This window comes from Bombina bombina, chromosome 6 (assembly GCF_027579735.1).
Source record: "Bombina bombina isolate aBomBom1 chromosome 6, aBomBom1.pri, whole genome shotgun sequence".
Taxonomy (NCBI): Eukaryota; Metazoa; Chordata; class Amphibia; order Anura; family Bombinatoridae; genus Bombina; species Bombina bombina.
The window spans coordinates 345,659,137-345,672,885 of NC_069504.1; the positions used below are offsets into that span (position 1 = coordinate 345,659,137).

The 13,749-nt window shown below is 39.7% G+C and overlaps 1 protein-coding gene across 1 annotated transcript in view; it reads right to left on the bottom strand.

Annotated features, from left to right (window-relative positions):
• UTP20 (UTP20 small subunit processome component) overlaps positions 1-13,749 on the bottom strand; it is a 350,150-nt gene that overhangs the window by 282,608 nt on the left and 53,793 nt on the right. The window contains exons 17-19 of the mRNA XM_053716993.1: positions 6,832-6,894; positions 6,590-6,745; positions 5,569-5,645 (exon numbers count right to left, since the gene is read on the bottom strand). Coding sequence (XP_053572968.1) covers positions 5,569-5,645; positions 6,590-6,745; positions 6,832-6,894 — 296 coding nt within the window. The remainder of the gene's footprint in view (positions 1-5,568; positions 5,646-6,589; positions 6,746-6,831; positions 6,895-13,749) is intronic.

The following is a 13,749-nucleotide window of genomic DNA, read 5'->3' on the forward strand; positions in this document are numbered from 1 at the left end:
TAAAAGTAAAGTTTTTATTACATTGTTATTTTACTGTGCTTCAGTATGGACATAGGAGCCGTGCAAGATGTTACTTGCTCTATGTGTTTGGATGCCAATGTGGAACCACCAGTCCCTTTTTGTCCCTCTTGTATTGAGAGGGCTTTAAGTTATAGGGAAAAGATTTTTCATGAGCAAACTTTTTTAAAGGCGGATGCTTCTCAGGAGTCTAATGATGAGATTCAGAGTATGCCGCAGCTTTCTCCCCAAGCATCCCAAACTTTAACGCCCGCACAAGCAGTGCCCTGTACTTCTGCTCTAGCACCTGCTGGAGTTACCTTAAAAGACATAGCTGCACTTATGTCTTCTACAATTTCTGATGCGTTGTCTGCTTTTCCTATGCTACAAGGCAAGCGTAAGAGGAAAGACAACCATGTTGTCAGTGAGGTTTCTGATGCAATGGTGGCAATCTCGGATGTACCCTCCCAGGGAACTGAGATGGAGGGTATTGAAGTTCTATCGGAAGGTGAAATTTCAGACTCAGAAAGTTCATTGCCTTTGACTGATTCAGAGGTTGTATCTTTCAGGTTTAAACTAGAACACCTCCGCCTGTTACTCAGGGAGGTTTTGGTTACTTTAGACTGATTCTACAGTAGTGGTCACTCCTGCGAAGTCGAGTAAATTGGCAGATATTTTGAAGTTTCCTCTTACTCAGACGTTTTATCAGTACCAAAGCGAGCTTCAGAGATTGTTTCCAAGGAATGGGAGAGACCAGGTATTCCCTTCTCTCCCTCTCCTATTTTCAAGAAGATGTTTCCTATAGCTGACTCTGTCAGGGAGACTTGGCAGACGGTTCCTAAGGTGGAAGGGGTGATTTCCACCTTAGCCAAGCAAACTACTATTCCCATTGAGGATAGTTGTGCTTTTAAAGATCCCATGGAAAAAAGTTGGAGGGTCTACTTAAAAAGATTTATGTTCACCAGGGTCTGCTATTGCAGCCAGCTGCGTGTATTGCTACTGTTACTAGTGCGGCAGCATATTGGACTGAGACTTCCTTAGAGGAGATCCAAGATAGGATTAAAGCTCTGAAGTTAGCTAATGCTTTTATTACGGACGCTTCTTTGCAAATTACTAAATTGGCAGCCAAGAGTTCGGGGTTCTCTATCCTAGCCCGCAGAGCCTTATGGTTAAAACCTTGGTCTGCGGACGTGTCATCTAAGTCTAAGCTTCTAGCGATTCCTTACAAGGGGAAGACCTTGTTTGGACCTGGCCTGACAGAAATTATCTCTGATATCACGGGAGGTAAGGGTCATCTACTTCCTCAGGATAAGGGAAACAAACAGAAAGGACGACAGAGTAATTTTCGTTCCTTTCGAAATTTCAAGGGAAATTCTCTCTCTTCCACCTCTAAACCAGAACAATCTAAGCCTACTTGGAGACCCAACCAGTCTTGGAACAAGGGTAAACAATACAAGAAGCCTGCTGTTGAATCCAAAACAGCATGAAGGGCATGCCCCCGATCTGGGACTGGATCTGGTAGGGAGCAGACTTTCCTTCTTCGTTCAGGCTTGGGTTCGGGACATTCAGGATCCCTGGGCAGTAGAAATAGTGTCTCAGGGATACAAACTGGAGTTCAAAAATTTTCCTCCCAGAAGAAGATTTCTTCTTTCAAGATTATCTGCAAACCAGATAAAAAAAAAAAAAAGAGGCATTCTTACATTGTGTAAGAGACCTCTCCTCCCTAGGAGTGATTGTTCCCATTCCATTACAAGAACAGGGGCAGGGTTTTTATTCAAATCTGTTTGTGGTTCCCAAAAAGGAGGGAACCTTCAGACCTATCTTAGACCTCAAGAGTCTAAACAAGTTTCTCAGAGCTCCGTCATTCAAGATGGAAACTATTCGTACCATTCTTCCATTGATCCAAGAGGGTCAATTTATGACAACAGTAGATTTAAAGGATGCACATCTATATGTTCCTATCCACAGAGATCATCACAGGTTCCTGAGGTTTACTTTTCTGGACAAACACTTTCAGTTTGTGGCTCTTCCTTTCGGACTGGCCACGGCACCCAGAATTTTCACAAAGGTTCTGGGGTCTCTACTGGTGGTTCTAAGACCGAGGGGCATTGCGGTGGCGTTTTAGCTGGACGATATTCTAATCCAGGCGCCATCTTGTCAACAAGCAAGATCTCATACCGACGTTGTGCTATCCTTCCTGAGAACTCACGGGTGGAAGGAAAATCTGGAAAAGAGTTCCTTAATCCCGAAGACAAGGGTGACTTTCTTGGGAACTCTAATTGATCTATGAGGATTTTTCTGACAGAAATCAGGAAATGAAAGATTCTAGATACCTGTCGAGCCCTTCAGTCCACTCCTCGGCCGTCAGTGGCTCAGTGCATGGAAGTAATCAGACTGATGGTGGCGGCAATGGACATCATCCCGTTTGCTCGGTTCCACCTCAGACCTCTGCAATTAAACATGCTCAGGCAGTGGAATGGAGATTATGCAGACTTGTCTCCTCGAATAACCCTGGAACAGGAGACGAGGGACTCACTTAAATGGTGGTTGTCTCTGGATCATCTATCCCAGGGAACCTACTTTCGCAGACCGTCCTGGGTGATTGTGACAACAGACGCCAGCCTTCTGGGGTGAGGAGCTGTCTGGGGTTCCCTAAAGGCTCAGGGAGTGTGGACTTAGACGGAGTCTGTTCTTCCTATAAACATCCTGGAACTAAGAGCGATCTTCAATGCTCTTCTGGCCTGGCCTCAGTTGGCTTTGGCCTAGTTTATCAGATTCCAGTCAAACAACATAACGTCAGTTCCTTAGCGATGACCGAGGTAGCCAAGATAATCCGGTGGGCGGAGGCCCATTCTTGCCATCTGTCAGCGATCCACATCCCAGGGGTGGACAACTAGGAGGCAGACTTTCTGAGCAGGAAGACTAATCATCCGGGAGAGTGGGAACTCCATCCGGAAGTGTTCTCCAACCTGATTCTCAAATGGGGTCGGCCAGGGTTAGATCTCATGGCATTTCGTCAGAATGCCAAGCTCCCTAGATACGGGTCGAGGTCCAGGGATCCCCAGGCGGAACTGAAAGATGCTCTGGTGGTTCCTTGGTCTTTCAGCCTAGCATACCTATTTCCTCCGTTTGCGCTTCTTCCTCGGGCCAATGCTCGAATCAAGCAGGAGAGGGAATCTGTGATCCTCATCGCACCTGCTTGGCCTCGCAGGATTTGGTATGCAGATCTGGTGGACATGTCATCTCTGCCACCTTGGAGACTTCAGTTAAAGAAGGACCTTCTAATTCAAGGGCCTTTCCTTCACCAAATCTAGTTTCTCTGAAGCTGACTGCTTGGAGATTGAACGCTTAATTTTATCCAAGCGGGGGTTTTTCTGATTCGGTCATAGAGACCATGATTCAGGCTCGTAAGTCTGTAACTAGAAAGATTTACCATAAGATATGGCGTAAATATCTCTATTGGTGTGAATCAGAGGGCTACTCATGGAGTAGAGTTAAGATTCCCAGAATTTTGTCTTTTCTCCAAGGTTTGGAGAAGGGTTTATCAACAAGTTCTCTAAAGGGTCAAATCTCTGCCATATCTATTTTGTTACACAAATGTCTGGCAGATGTCCCAGATGTACAATCATTTTGTCAGCCTTTGGTTAGGATCAGGCCTGTGTTCAAACCAGTTACTCCTCCATGGAGTCTGCATTTAGTTCTCAAAGTTCTTCAAGGGGCTCGGTTGGGGCCTATGCATTCCTTAGATATTAAGTTGTTGTCTTGGAAAGTTTTTTTTCTTGTTGCTATTTCTTCAGCTCGTAGAGTGTCTGAGCTCTCTGCGTTGCAATACACTTTGCCTTACCTTATTTTTCATTCAGATAAGGTAGTTTTACATACTAAACTAGGTTTTCTTCTTAAGGTTGTTTCAGATAGGAACATTAATCAGGAGATTGTTGTTCCTTCCTTGTGTCCTAATCCTTCTTCTCACAAAGAACGTCTACTGCACAATTTGGACGTGGTCCGTGCTTTAAAATTTTACTTACAAGTGACTAAGGACTTTCGTCAGTCCTCTTCTTTGCTTGTAATTTTCTCTGGAAAACGTAATGGTCAGAAAGCTACGGCTACCTTTCTTTCTTTTTGGCTGAAGAGTATCATCCGTTTTGCATATGAGACTGCTGGACAGCAGCCTCCTGATAGAGTTACGGCTCATTCCAGTAGGGCTGTTGCTTTCTCATGGGCATTCAAAAATGAAGCTTCTGTGGAACAGATTTGCAAGGCTGCAACTTGGTCCTCTCTTCACACTTTTTCAAAATTCTATAAATTTGATACTTTTGCCTCAGCTGAGGCCGCTTTTGGGAGAAAGGTTCTTCAAGCAGTGGTGCCTTCCGTTTAGGTTCCCTGTCTTGTCCCTCCCTTATCTGTGTACTCTAGCTTAGGTATATCCCATAAGTAATGAAGATGATCCGTGGACTCATCGCGTCTTTAAAAAGAAAAGAAAATTTATGCTTACCTGATAAATTTGTTTCTTTTTAGACACGATGAGTCCACGGCACCCCCTGTTCTTTTAGACAGGTTGTTAATTATTATAAACTTCAGACACCTCTGCACCTTGACTTTTCCTTTCTCTTCCTAACTTCGGTCGAATGACTGGAGTGGGAGGGAAGGGAGGAGCTATTTAACAGCTCTGCTGTGGTGCTCTTTGCCTCCTCCTGCTGACCAGGAGGTGAATAACCCATAAGTAATGAAGATGATCCGTGGACTCATAGTGTCGAAAAAGAAACAAATTAATCAGGTAAGCATAAATTTTCTTTTGTAGCTTGAAAACCGGGTTGAAACACTTTAGCTTTTTATTTATTTTTGTTTCTTCTCCTTTTTATTTTTGGAAACCAAAACTGGCAAGCCGAGATTCCCCCCTGACTCTGTCTTTGTTGTTAATAAAATTTAAATTGTAGGTTTCTGCGCACCAACAGATTTCTCTCTTTGTAGTTTTACTTAAAGGAGAAGTAGCACCAAGGAATATATATACCTGACCATATTATATATACCTGTTTAAACTTAAACTTTAGCCAATTTAGATTTCTTAAATTTTCATGATTTAGATAAAAAACATTTAAATCACTTTCAAATAAACTTCTATTTCCAAATATGATGTGTTCTCTTGGTATCCTTTGTTGAAGGTTAAAGCTAGAAGGGCTGATAAGAGTATACACATGACATACATTGTCATAAATATGGTTGCTAACACTTCTGCCAGGTGGCTAAATACATATGCACAATCCTGAGCTCACTAAGCAAAACTAATATAAGTAAATTAGAAATCCATTTAAGTCTAAGTTTAACTTTACTGTTCCTTTTACAGAACAAATTAACAGAAGAAGAGAAAGGCCCTGCTCCAATAAGCCATTAATATCACAGTAAGAATCCGGCAGACGAGGGAAACTTGGGAAGCTTTCTATCCCTTTCTGGCACCAGAATGAAAGACAAATTCATAATAACCTGATACAATATTAGTAAAAAAATAAATTTGCTGTCACATGATGCAATTGCATGAGAAAAAAAAAAATCCACATTGTTGCACAAAATACTTACTTAACAAGTTCTATTACTGGTTCCCAAAGAGGGCTGAAATTAACAAATAACATCGCCAACAGGTATCGCAGAGGCACCTGTAAATACAAAGTAAGACTTTAATTTGCTTAAACATAAAATCAGTCATATACTAAATTGGAGTGATGCATAAAAAGTTTAAAGGGATATGAACGTCAAAATTAAACTTCCATGGTTAAGAAAGAGCACATAGTTTTAAGAGACTTCTCAATGTACTTTTTTTTTTTTTTTTAAATGTACTTCATTAACTTGGTATCCTTTGTGGAAAAACATACTTATGTAGGCTCAGGAGTAGCAAAGAACTGGGGGCTAGCTGTGATTGGTGGCTACACACATATGACTCATGTCATTGGCTCACCAGATGTGTTCAGATAAGTCCTAAGAAGTGCATTGCTGCTCTGGAGCTGATTTAAAATATGTGTTTAACTCTTTTGCAGAGGATAAAACAGTTAAATGCAATCAACAGTGCAATAATAAAAAGCTCTAACAGCATTTAGTTTTTTCACTATTATGTTCCTTTAATGCATTTTTGCCAATCTTGTAGGACTGTATAATATGGAATCCCTTCAAACATACACGTGTCTCTTACATATTTTAAAACTGTATCCCGATTGCAGCATTGTGAAATATATATATGAAATAATCTACAGAATACCTGAAAAATTGTGCATTATTAATTGAAGGACGCTTCCTATATTATATAATTTTTAATTAAAATAATCAGTAAAAGTACCTGAATTCAAATAAACTTGATACTAGGATGTGCAGTCAGAGGTTTCGTGAGCTTCCGAAAGCAGAAGAATGCGTCCCTTTGTGCCACTCGGATATTTTAGATGCCGAATTCATTCTTGTTCAACAGCAAGATGCTAAAATTTGGATTTGCACATAGTTTACCGTGTTGCTGTTGCACAAGAATGAATTCGGCAACTAAAATAGCCAAGCTATTCTTCCACATTCAGAGGTTCATGAAACCTCTGAGTGCACATCTCTGCTTGATACATACCTCACAAAAGTCTTCCTTTGCAACTCTTTGCACAAGATCATGCCTCAGCTTCCGTAAGTGAAGAAGTTTCTCCCGATATTCACGAACTGTGGCAGGAACAAGTTCAGCTTGCAGCAGTATTGAAAACAGTGACGGAGTCTCCCTGTAACCGGACTCCTAGTAAAGAAAAAAAAAAAAAAATAACTGGATCTGAGCTAATTTGCTTTCACTATTTTGCAGCTTTTATGAAAGTTTATTCATACCTCAGGACTTGCAGAACACTGAACTTCAAAGTGGCTTAAAATCCTTATTGTTAAAAGGCGCAACTAGGGTGGGAAAATGCAAAACATGTAAACATCAGTTTTATAGCAAAGACTACCATATAACCATTTCATACACAATTTTATGCACATTGTATTTTATGCAAGGCATATTCTTATACACATATTAGGGAACAATGTGGAAGATACAAAAACAATATTAAAGGGATACTAAACCCAATTTTTTTTCTTTCATTATTCAGATAGAGCATGCAATTTTAAGCAACTTTCTAATTTACTCCAATTATCAAATTTTCTTAGTTCTCTTGGTATCTTTATTTGAAAAGCAAGAATGAAATCTTAAGAGCGGCCCATTTTAGGTTCAGCACCATGTTTACATTTGCTGATTGGTGGCTAACCAAAAATTTGCCGGCTCCTATGCTTTCATTCCTGCTTTTTCAAATAAAGATACAAAGAAAATGAAGAAAATGTGATAATAGGAGTAAATTAGAAAGTTGCTTAAAATTGCATGCTCTATCTGAATTATAAAAGAAAAAAAATGTGGGTTTAGTATCCCTTTAATCTTATATTTTTTTCAGTGACAAACACATTTACTTTTTATGTTTTGCACCATTCCTGATAACTACAGATTTTTTTATTTATTTTTTAATGACTGGGGTACCAACTATGTTAGCCATACATCTTATTGTTTCACTGTCTAGAACAAATGTAGGATGTGCACAATTATAAACTTAATGTGGAGCTGAAAGAAGAGAATTCACATATTTGCCAAACAAATTAAACCAAATACCTGTATGGTGTCCCCAAAATTATATAATATAGGAGGGTGGTGCCATATTTTGGCCAAAAGCATGTAGCAGCCACACATTTCTATGCTCTTGAAGTATAAAAAAAGGTTACCCTGTTGTCATTAAAGAAGCTTTGAATATGTTGCAAAAACAATCAAGGTATATGTACTCTGCAAAATTACTTTTAAATGCAACACATATTTAAAGGGACATGAAACCCAAAATTTCTTTCATGATTTAGATGAAGCATATCATTTTAAACAACTTTCCAATTTAAAACACAAAAGAAGAAAAAACATAATTTATGTAAGAACTTACCTGATAAATTCATTTCTTTCATATTAGCAAGAGTCCATGAGCTAGTGACGTATGGGATATACATTCCTACCAGGAGGGGCAAAGTTTCCCAAACCTCAAAATGCCTATAAATATACCCCTCACCACACCCACAAATCAGTTTAACGAATAGCCAAGAAGTGGGGTGATAAAAAAAAGTGCGAAAGCATATAAAATAAGGAATTGGAATAGTTGTGCTTTATACAAAAAAATCATAACCACCACAAAAAGGGTGGGCCTCATGGACTCTTGCTAATATGAAAGAAATGAATTTATCAGGTAAGTTCTTACATAAATTATGTTTTCTTTCATGTAATTAGCAAGAGTCCATGAGCTAGTGACGTATGGGATAATGACTACCCAAGATGTGGATCTTTCCACGCAAGAGTCACTAGAGAGGGAGGGATAAAATAAAGACAGCCAATTCCTGCTGAAAATAATCCACACCCAAAATAAAGTTTAATGAAAACATAAGCAGAAGATTCAAACTGAAACCGCTGCCTGAAGTACTTTTCTACCAAAAACTGCTTCAGAAGAAGAAAACACATCAAAATGGTAGAATTTAGTAAAAGTATGCAAAGAGGACCAAGTTGCTGCTTTGCAAATCTGATCAAACGAAGCCTCATTCCTAAACGCCCAGGAAGTAGAAACTGACCTAGTAGAATGAGCTGTAATCCTTTGAGGCGGAGTTTTACCCGACTCGACATAAGCATGGTGAATTAAGGATTTCAACCAAGAGGCCAAAGAAATGGCAGAAGCTTTCTGACCTTTTCTAGAACCGGAAATAGACTAGAAGTCTTTCGGAAAGATTTAGTAGCTTCAACATAATATTTCAAAGCTCTAACAACATCCAAAGAAAGCAACAATTTCTCCTTAGAATTCTTAGGATTAGGACATAATGAAGGAACCACAATTTCTCTACTAATGTTGTTGGAATTCACAACCTTAGGTAAAAATTCAAAAGAAGTTCGCAACACCGCCTTATCCTGATGAAAAATCAGAAAACGAGACTCACAAGAAAGAGCAGATAATTCAGAGACTCTTCTGGCAGAAGAGATGGCCAAAAGGAACAAAACTTTCCAAGAAAGTAATTTAATGTCCAATGAATGCATGGGTTCAAAAGGAGGAGCTTGAAGAGCCCCCAGAACCAAATTCAAACTCCAAGGAGGAGAAATAGACTTAATGACAGGTTTTATACGAACCAAAGCTTGTACAAAACAATGAATATCAGGAAGATTAGCAATCTTTCTGTGAAAAAGAACAGAAAGAGCAGAGATTTGTCCTTTCAAGGAACTTGCGGACAAACCTTTATCTAAACCATCCTGAAGAAACTGTAAAATTCTCGGAATTCTAAAAGAATGCCAGGAAAAATGATGACACCAAGAAATATAAGTCTTCCAGACTCTATAATATATCTCTCTAGATACAGATTTACGAGCCTGTAACATAGTATTAATCACAGAGTCAGAGAAACCTCTTTGACCAAGAATCAAGCGTTCAATCTCCATACCTTTAAATTTAAGGATTTGAGATCCTGATGGAAGAAAGGACCTTGCGACAGAAGGTCTGGTCTTAATGGAAGAGTCCACGGCTGGCAAGAGGCCATCCGGACAAGATCCGCATACCAAAACCTGTGAGGCCATGCTGGAGCTACCAGCAGAACAAACTAGCATTCCTTCAGAATCTTGGAGATTACTCTTGGAAGAAGAACTAGAGGCGGAAAGATATAGGCAGGATGATACTTCCAAGGAAGTGATAATGCATTCACTGCCTCCGCCTGAGGATCCCGGGATCTGGACAGATACCTGGGAAGTTTCTTGTTTAGATGAGAAGCCATCAGATCTATTTCTGGGAGTTCCCACATTTGAACAATCTGAAGAAATACCTCTGGGTGAAGAGACCATTCGCCCGGATGCAACGTTTGGCGACTGAGATAATCCGCTTCCCAATTGTCTATACCTGGGATATGAACCGCAGAGATTAGACAGGAGCTGGATTCCGCCCAAACCAGAATTCGAGATACTTCTTTCATAGCCAGAGGACTGTGAGTCCCTCCTTGATGATTGATGTATGCCACAGTTGTGACATTGTCTGTCTGAAAACAAATGAACGACTCCCTCTTCAGAAGAGGCCAAGACTGAAGAGCTCTGAAAATTGCACGGAGTTCCAAAATATTGATCGTAATCTCACCTCCTGAGATTCCCAAACCCCTTGTGCCGTCAGAGACCCCCACACAGCTCCCCAACCTGTAAGACTTGCATCTGTTGAGATTATAGTCCAGGTCGGAAGAACAAAAGAAGCCCCCTGAATTAAACGATGGTGATCTGTCCACCACGTCAGAGAATGTCGTACAATCGGTTTTAAAGATATTAATTGAGATATCTTTGTGTAATCCCTGCACCATTGGTTCAGCATACAGAGCTGAAGAGGTCGCATGTGAAAACGAGCAAAGGGGATCGCGTCCGATGCAGCAGTCATAAGACCTAGAATTTCCATGCATAAGGCTACCGAAGGGAATGATTGTGACTGAAGGTTTCGACAAGCTGAAATCAATTTTAGACGTCTCTTGTCTGTCAAAGACAGAGTCATGGACACTGAATCTATCTGGAAACCTAAAAAGTTTACCCTTGTCTGAGGAATCAATGAACTTTTTAGTGAATTGATCCTCCAACCATGATCTTGAAGAAACAACACAAGTCGATTCGTATGAGATTCTGCTAAATGTGAAGACTGAGCAAGTACCAAGATATCGTCCAAATAAGGAAATACCACAATACCCTGTTCTCTGATTACAGACAGAAGGGCACAGAGAACCTTTGTAAAAATTCTTGGAGCTGTAGCTAGGCCAAACGGCAGAGCCACAAACTGGTAATGCTTGTCCAGGAAAGAGAATCTCAGGAACTGATAGTGAGCTGGATGAATCGGAATATGCAGATATGCATCCTGTAAATCTATTGTAGACATATAATGCCCTTGCTGAACAAAAGGCAAGATAGTCCTTACAGTTACCATTTTGAATGTTGGTATCCTTACATAACTATTCAATATTTTTAGATCCAGAACTGGTCTGAAGGAATTCTCCTTCTTGGGTACAATGAAGAGATTCGAATAAAACCCCAGCCCCTGTTCCAAAACTGGAACTGGCATAATTACTCCAGCCAACTCTAGATCTGAAACACATTTCAGAAATGCTTGAGCTTTCACTGGGTTTACTGGGACACGGGAAAGAAAAAATCTCTTTGCAGGAGGTCTTATCTTGAAACCAATTCTGTACCCTTCTGAAACAATGTTCTGAATCCAAAGATTGTGAACAGAATTGATCCAAATTTCTTTGAAAAAACGTAATCTGCCCCCTACCAGCTGAGCTGGAATGAGGGCCGCACCTTCATGTGGACTTAGAAGCTGGCTTTGCTTTTCTAGAAGGCTTGGATTTATTCCAGACTGGAGATGGTTTCCAAACTGAAACTGCTCCTGAGGATGAAGGATCAGGCTTTTGTTCTTTGTTGAAACGAAAGGAACGAAAACGATTATTAGCCCTGTTTTTACCTTTAGATTTTTTATCCTGTGGTAAAAAAGTTCCTTTCCCACCAGTAACAGTTGAGATAATAGAATCCAACTGAGAACCAAATAATTTATTACCCTGGAAAGAAAGGGAAAGTAGAGTCGATTTAGAAGACATATCAGCATTCCACGTTTTAAGCCATAAAGCTCTTCTAGCTAAAATAGCTAGAGACATAAACCTGACATCAACTCTGATAATATCAAAAATGGCATCACAGATAAAATTATTAGCATGTTGAAGAAGAATAATAATATTATGAGAATCATGATCTGTTACTTGTTGCGCTAAAGTTTCCAACCAAAAAGTTGAAGCTGCAGCAACATCAGCCAATTATATAGCAGGTCTAAGAAGATTACCTGAACACAGATAAGCTTTTCTTAGAAAGGATTCAATTTTCCTATCTAAAGGATCCTTAAAGGAAGTACCATCTGCCGTAGGAATAGTAGTACGTTTAGCAAGGGTAGAAATAGCCCCATCAACTTTAGGGATTTTGTCCCAAAACTCTAATCTGTTGGACGGCACAGGATATAATTGCTTAAAACGTTTAGAGGGAGTAAATGAATTACCCAAATTATTCCATTCTCTGGAAATTACTTCAGAAATAGCACCAGGAACAGGAAAAACTTCTGGAATAACCACAGGAGATTTAAAGACCTTGTCTAAACGTTTAGATTTAATATCAAGAGGACCAGAATCCTCAATTTCTAAAGCAATTAAAACTTCTTTAAGTAAAGAACGAATAAATTCCATTTTAAATAAATATGAAGATTTATCAGCATCAACCTCTGAGACAGAATCCTCTGAACCAGAAGAATCATTAGAATCAGAATGATGATGTTCATTTAAAAATTCATCTGAATAACGAGAAGTTTTAAAAGATTTTTTGTGTTTACTAGAAGGAGGAATAACAGACATAGCCTTCTTAATGGATTCAGAAACAAAATCTCTTATGTTATCAGGAACACTCTGAACATTAGATGTTGTTGGAACTGCAACAGGTAATGGTACTTTACTAAAGGAAATATTATCAGCATTAACAAGTTTGTCATGACATTTAATACAAACAACAGCTGGAGGAACAGCTACCAAAAGTTTACAGCAGATACACTTAGCTTTGGTAGTTCCAGCACCAGACAGCGATTTTCCTGAAGTATCTTCTGACTCAGATGCAACGTGAGACATCTTGCAATATGTAAGAGAAAAAACAACATATAAAGCAAAATTGATCAAATTCCTTAAATGACAGTTTCAGGAATGGGAAAAAATGCCAAAGAACAAACTTCTAGCAACCAGAAGCAATGAAAAATGAGACTTAAATAATGTGGAGACAAAAGCGACGCCCATATTTTTTAGCGCCAAAAAAGACGCCCACATTATTTGGCGCCTAAATGCTTTTGGCGCCAAAAATGACGCCACATCCGGAACGCCGACATTTTTGGCGCAAAAGAACGTCAAAAAATGACGCCACATCCGGAACGCCGACATTTTTGGCGCAAAAGAACGTCAAAAAATGACGCAACTTCCGGCGACACGTATGACGCCGGAAACAGAAAAGATTTTTTGCGCCAAAAAAGTCTGCGCCAAGAATGACGCAATAAAATGAAGCATTTTCAGCCCCCGCGAGCCTAACAGCCCACAGGGAAAAAGTCAAATTTTTAAGGTAAGAAAAATGATTGATTCAAATGCATTATCCCAAATATGAAACTGACTGTCTGAAAAAAAGGAATGTTGAACATTCTGAGTCAAGGCAAATAAATGTTTGAATACATATATTTAGAACTTTAAAAAAGTGCCCAACCATAGCTTTAGAGTGTCACAGAAAATAAGACTTACTTACCCCAGGACACTCATCTACATGTTTGTAGAAAGCCAAACCAGTACTGAAACGAAAATCAGCAGAGGTAATGGTATATATATATATATAAGAGTATATCGTCGATCTGAAAAGGGAGGTAAGAGATGAATCTCTACGACCGATAACAGAGAACCTATGAAATAGACCCCGTAGAAGGAGATCATTGAATTCAAACAGGCAATACTCTCTTCACATCCCTCTGACATTCACTGCACGCTGAGAGGAAAACCGGGCTCCAACCTGCTGCGGAGCGCATATCAACGTAGAATCTAGCACAAACTTACTTCACCACCTCCATAGGAGGCAAAGTTTGTAAAACTGATTTGTGGGTGTGGTGAGGGGTGTATTTATAGGCATTT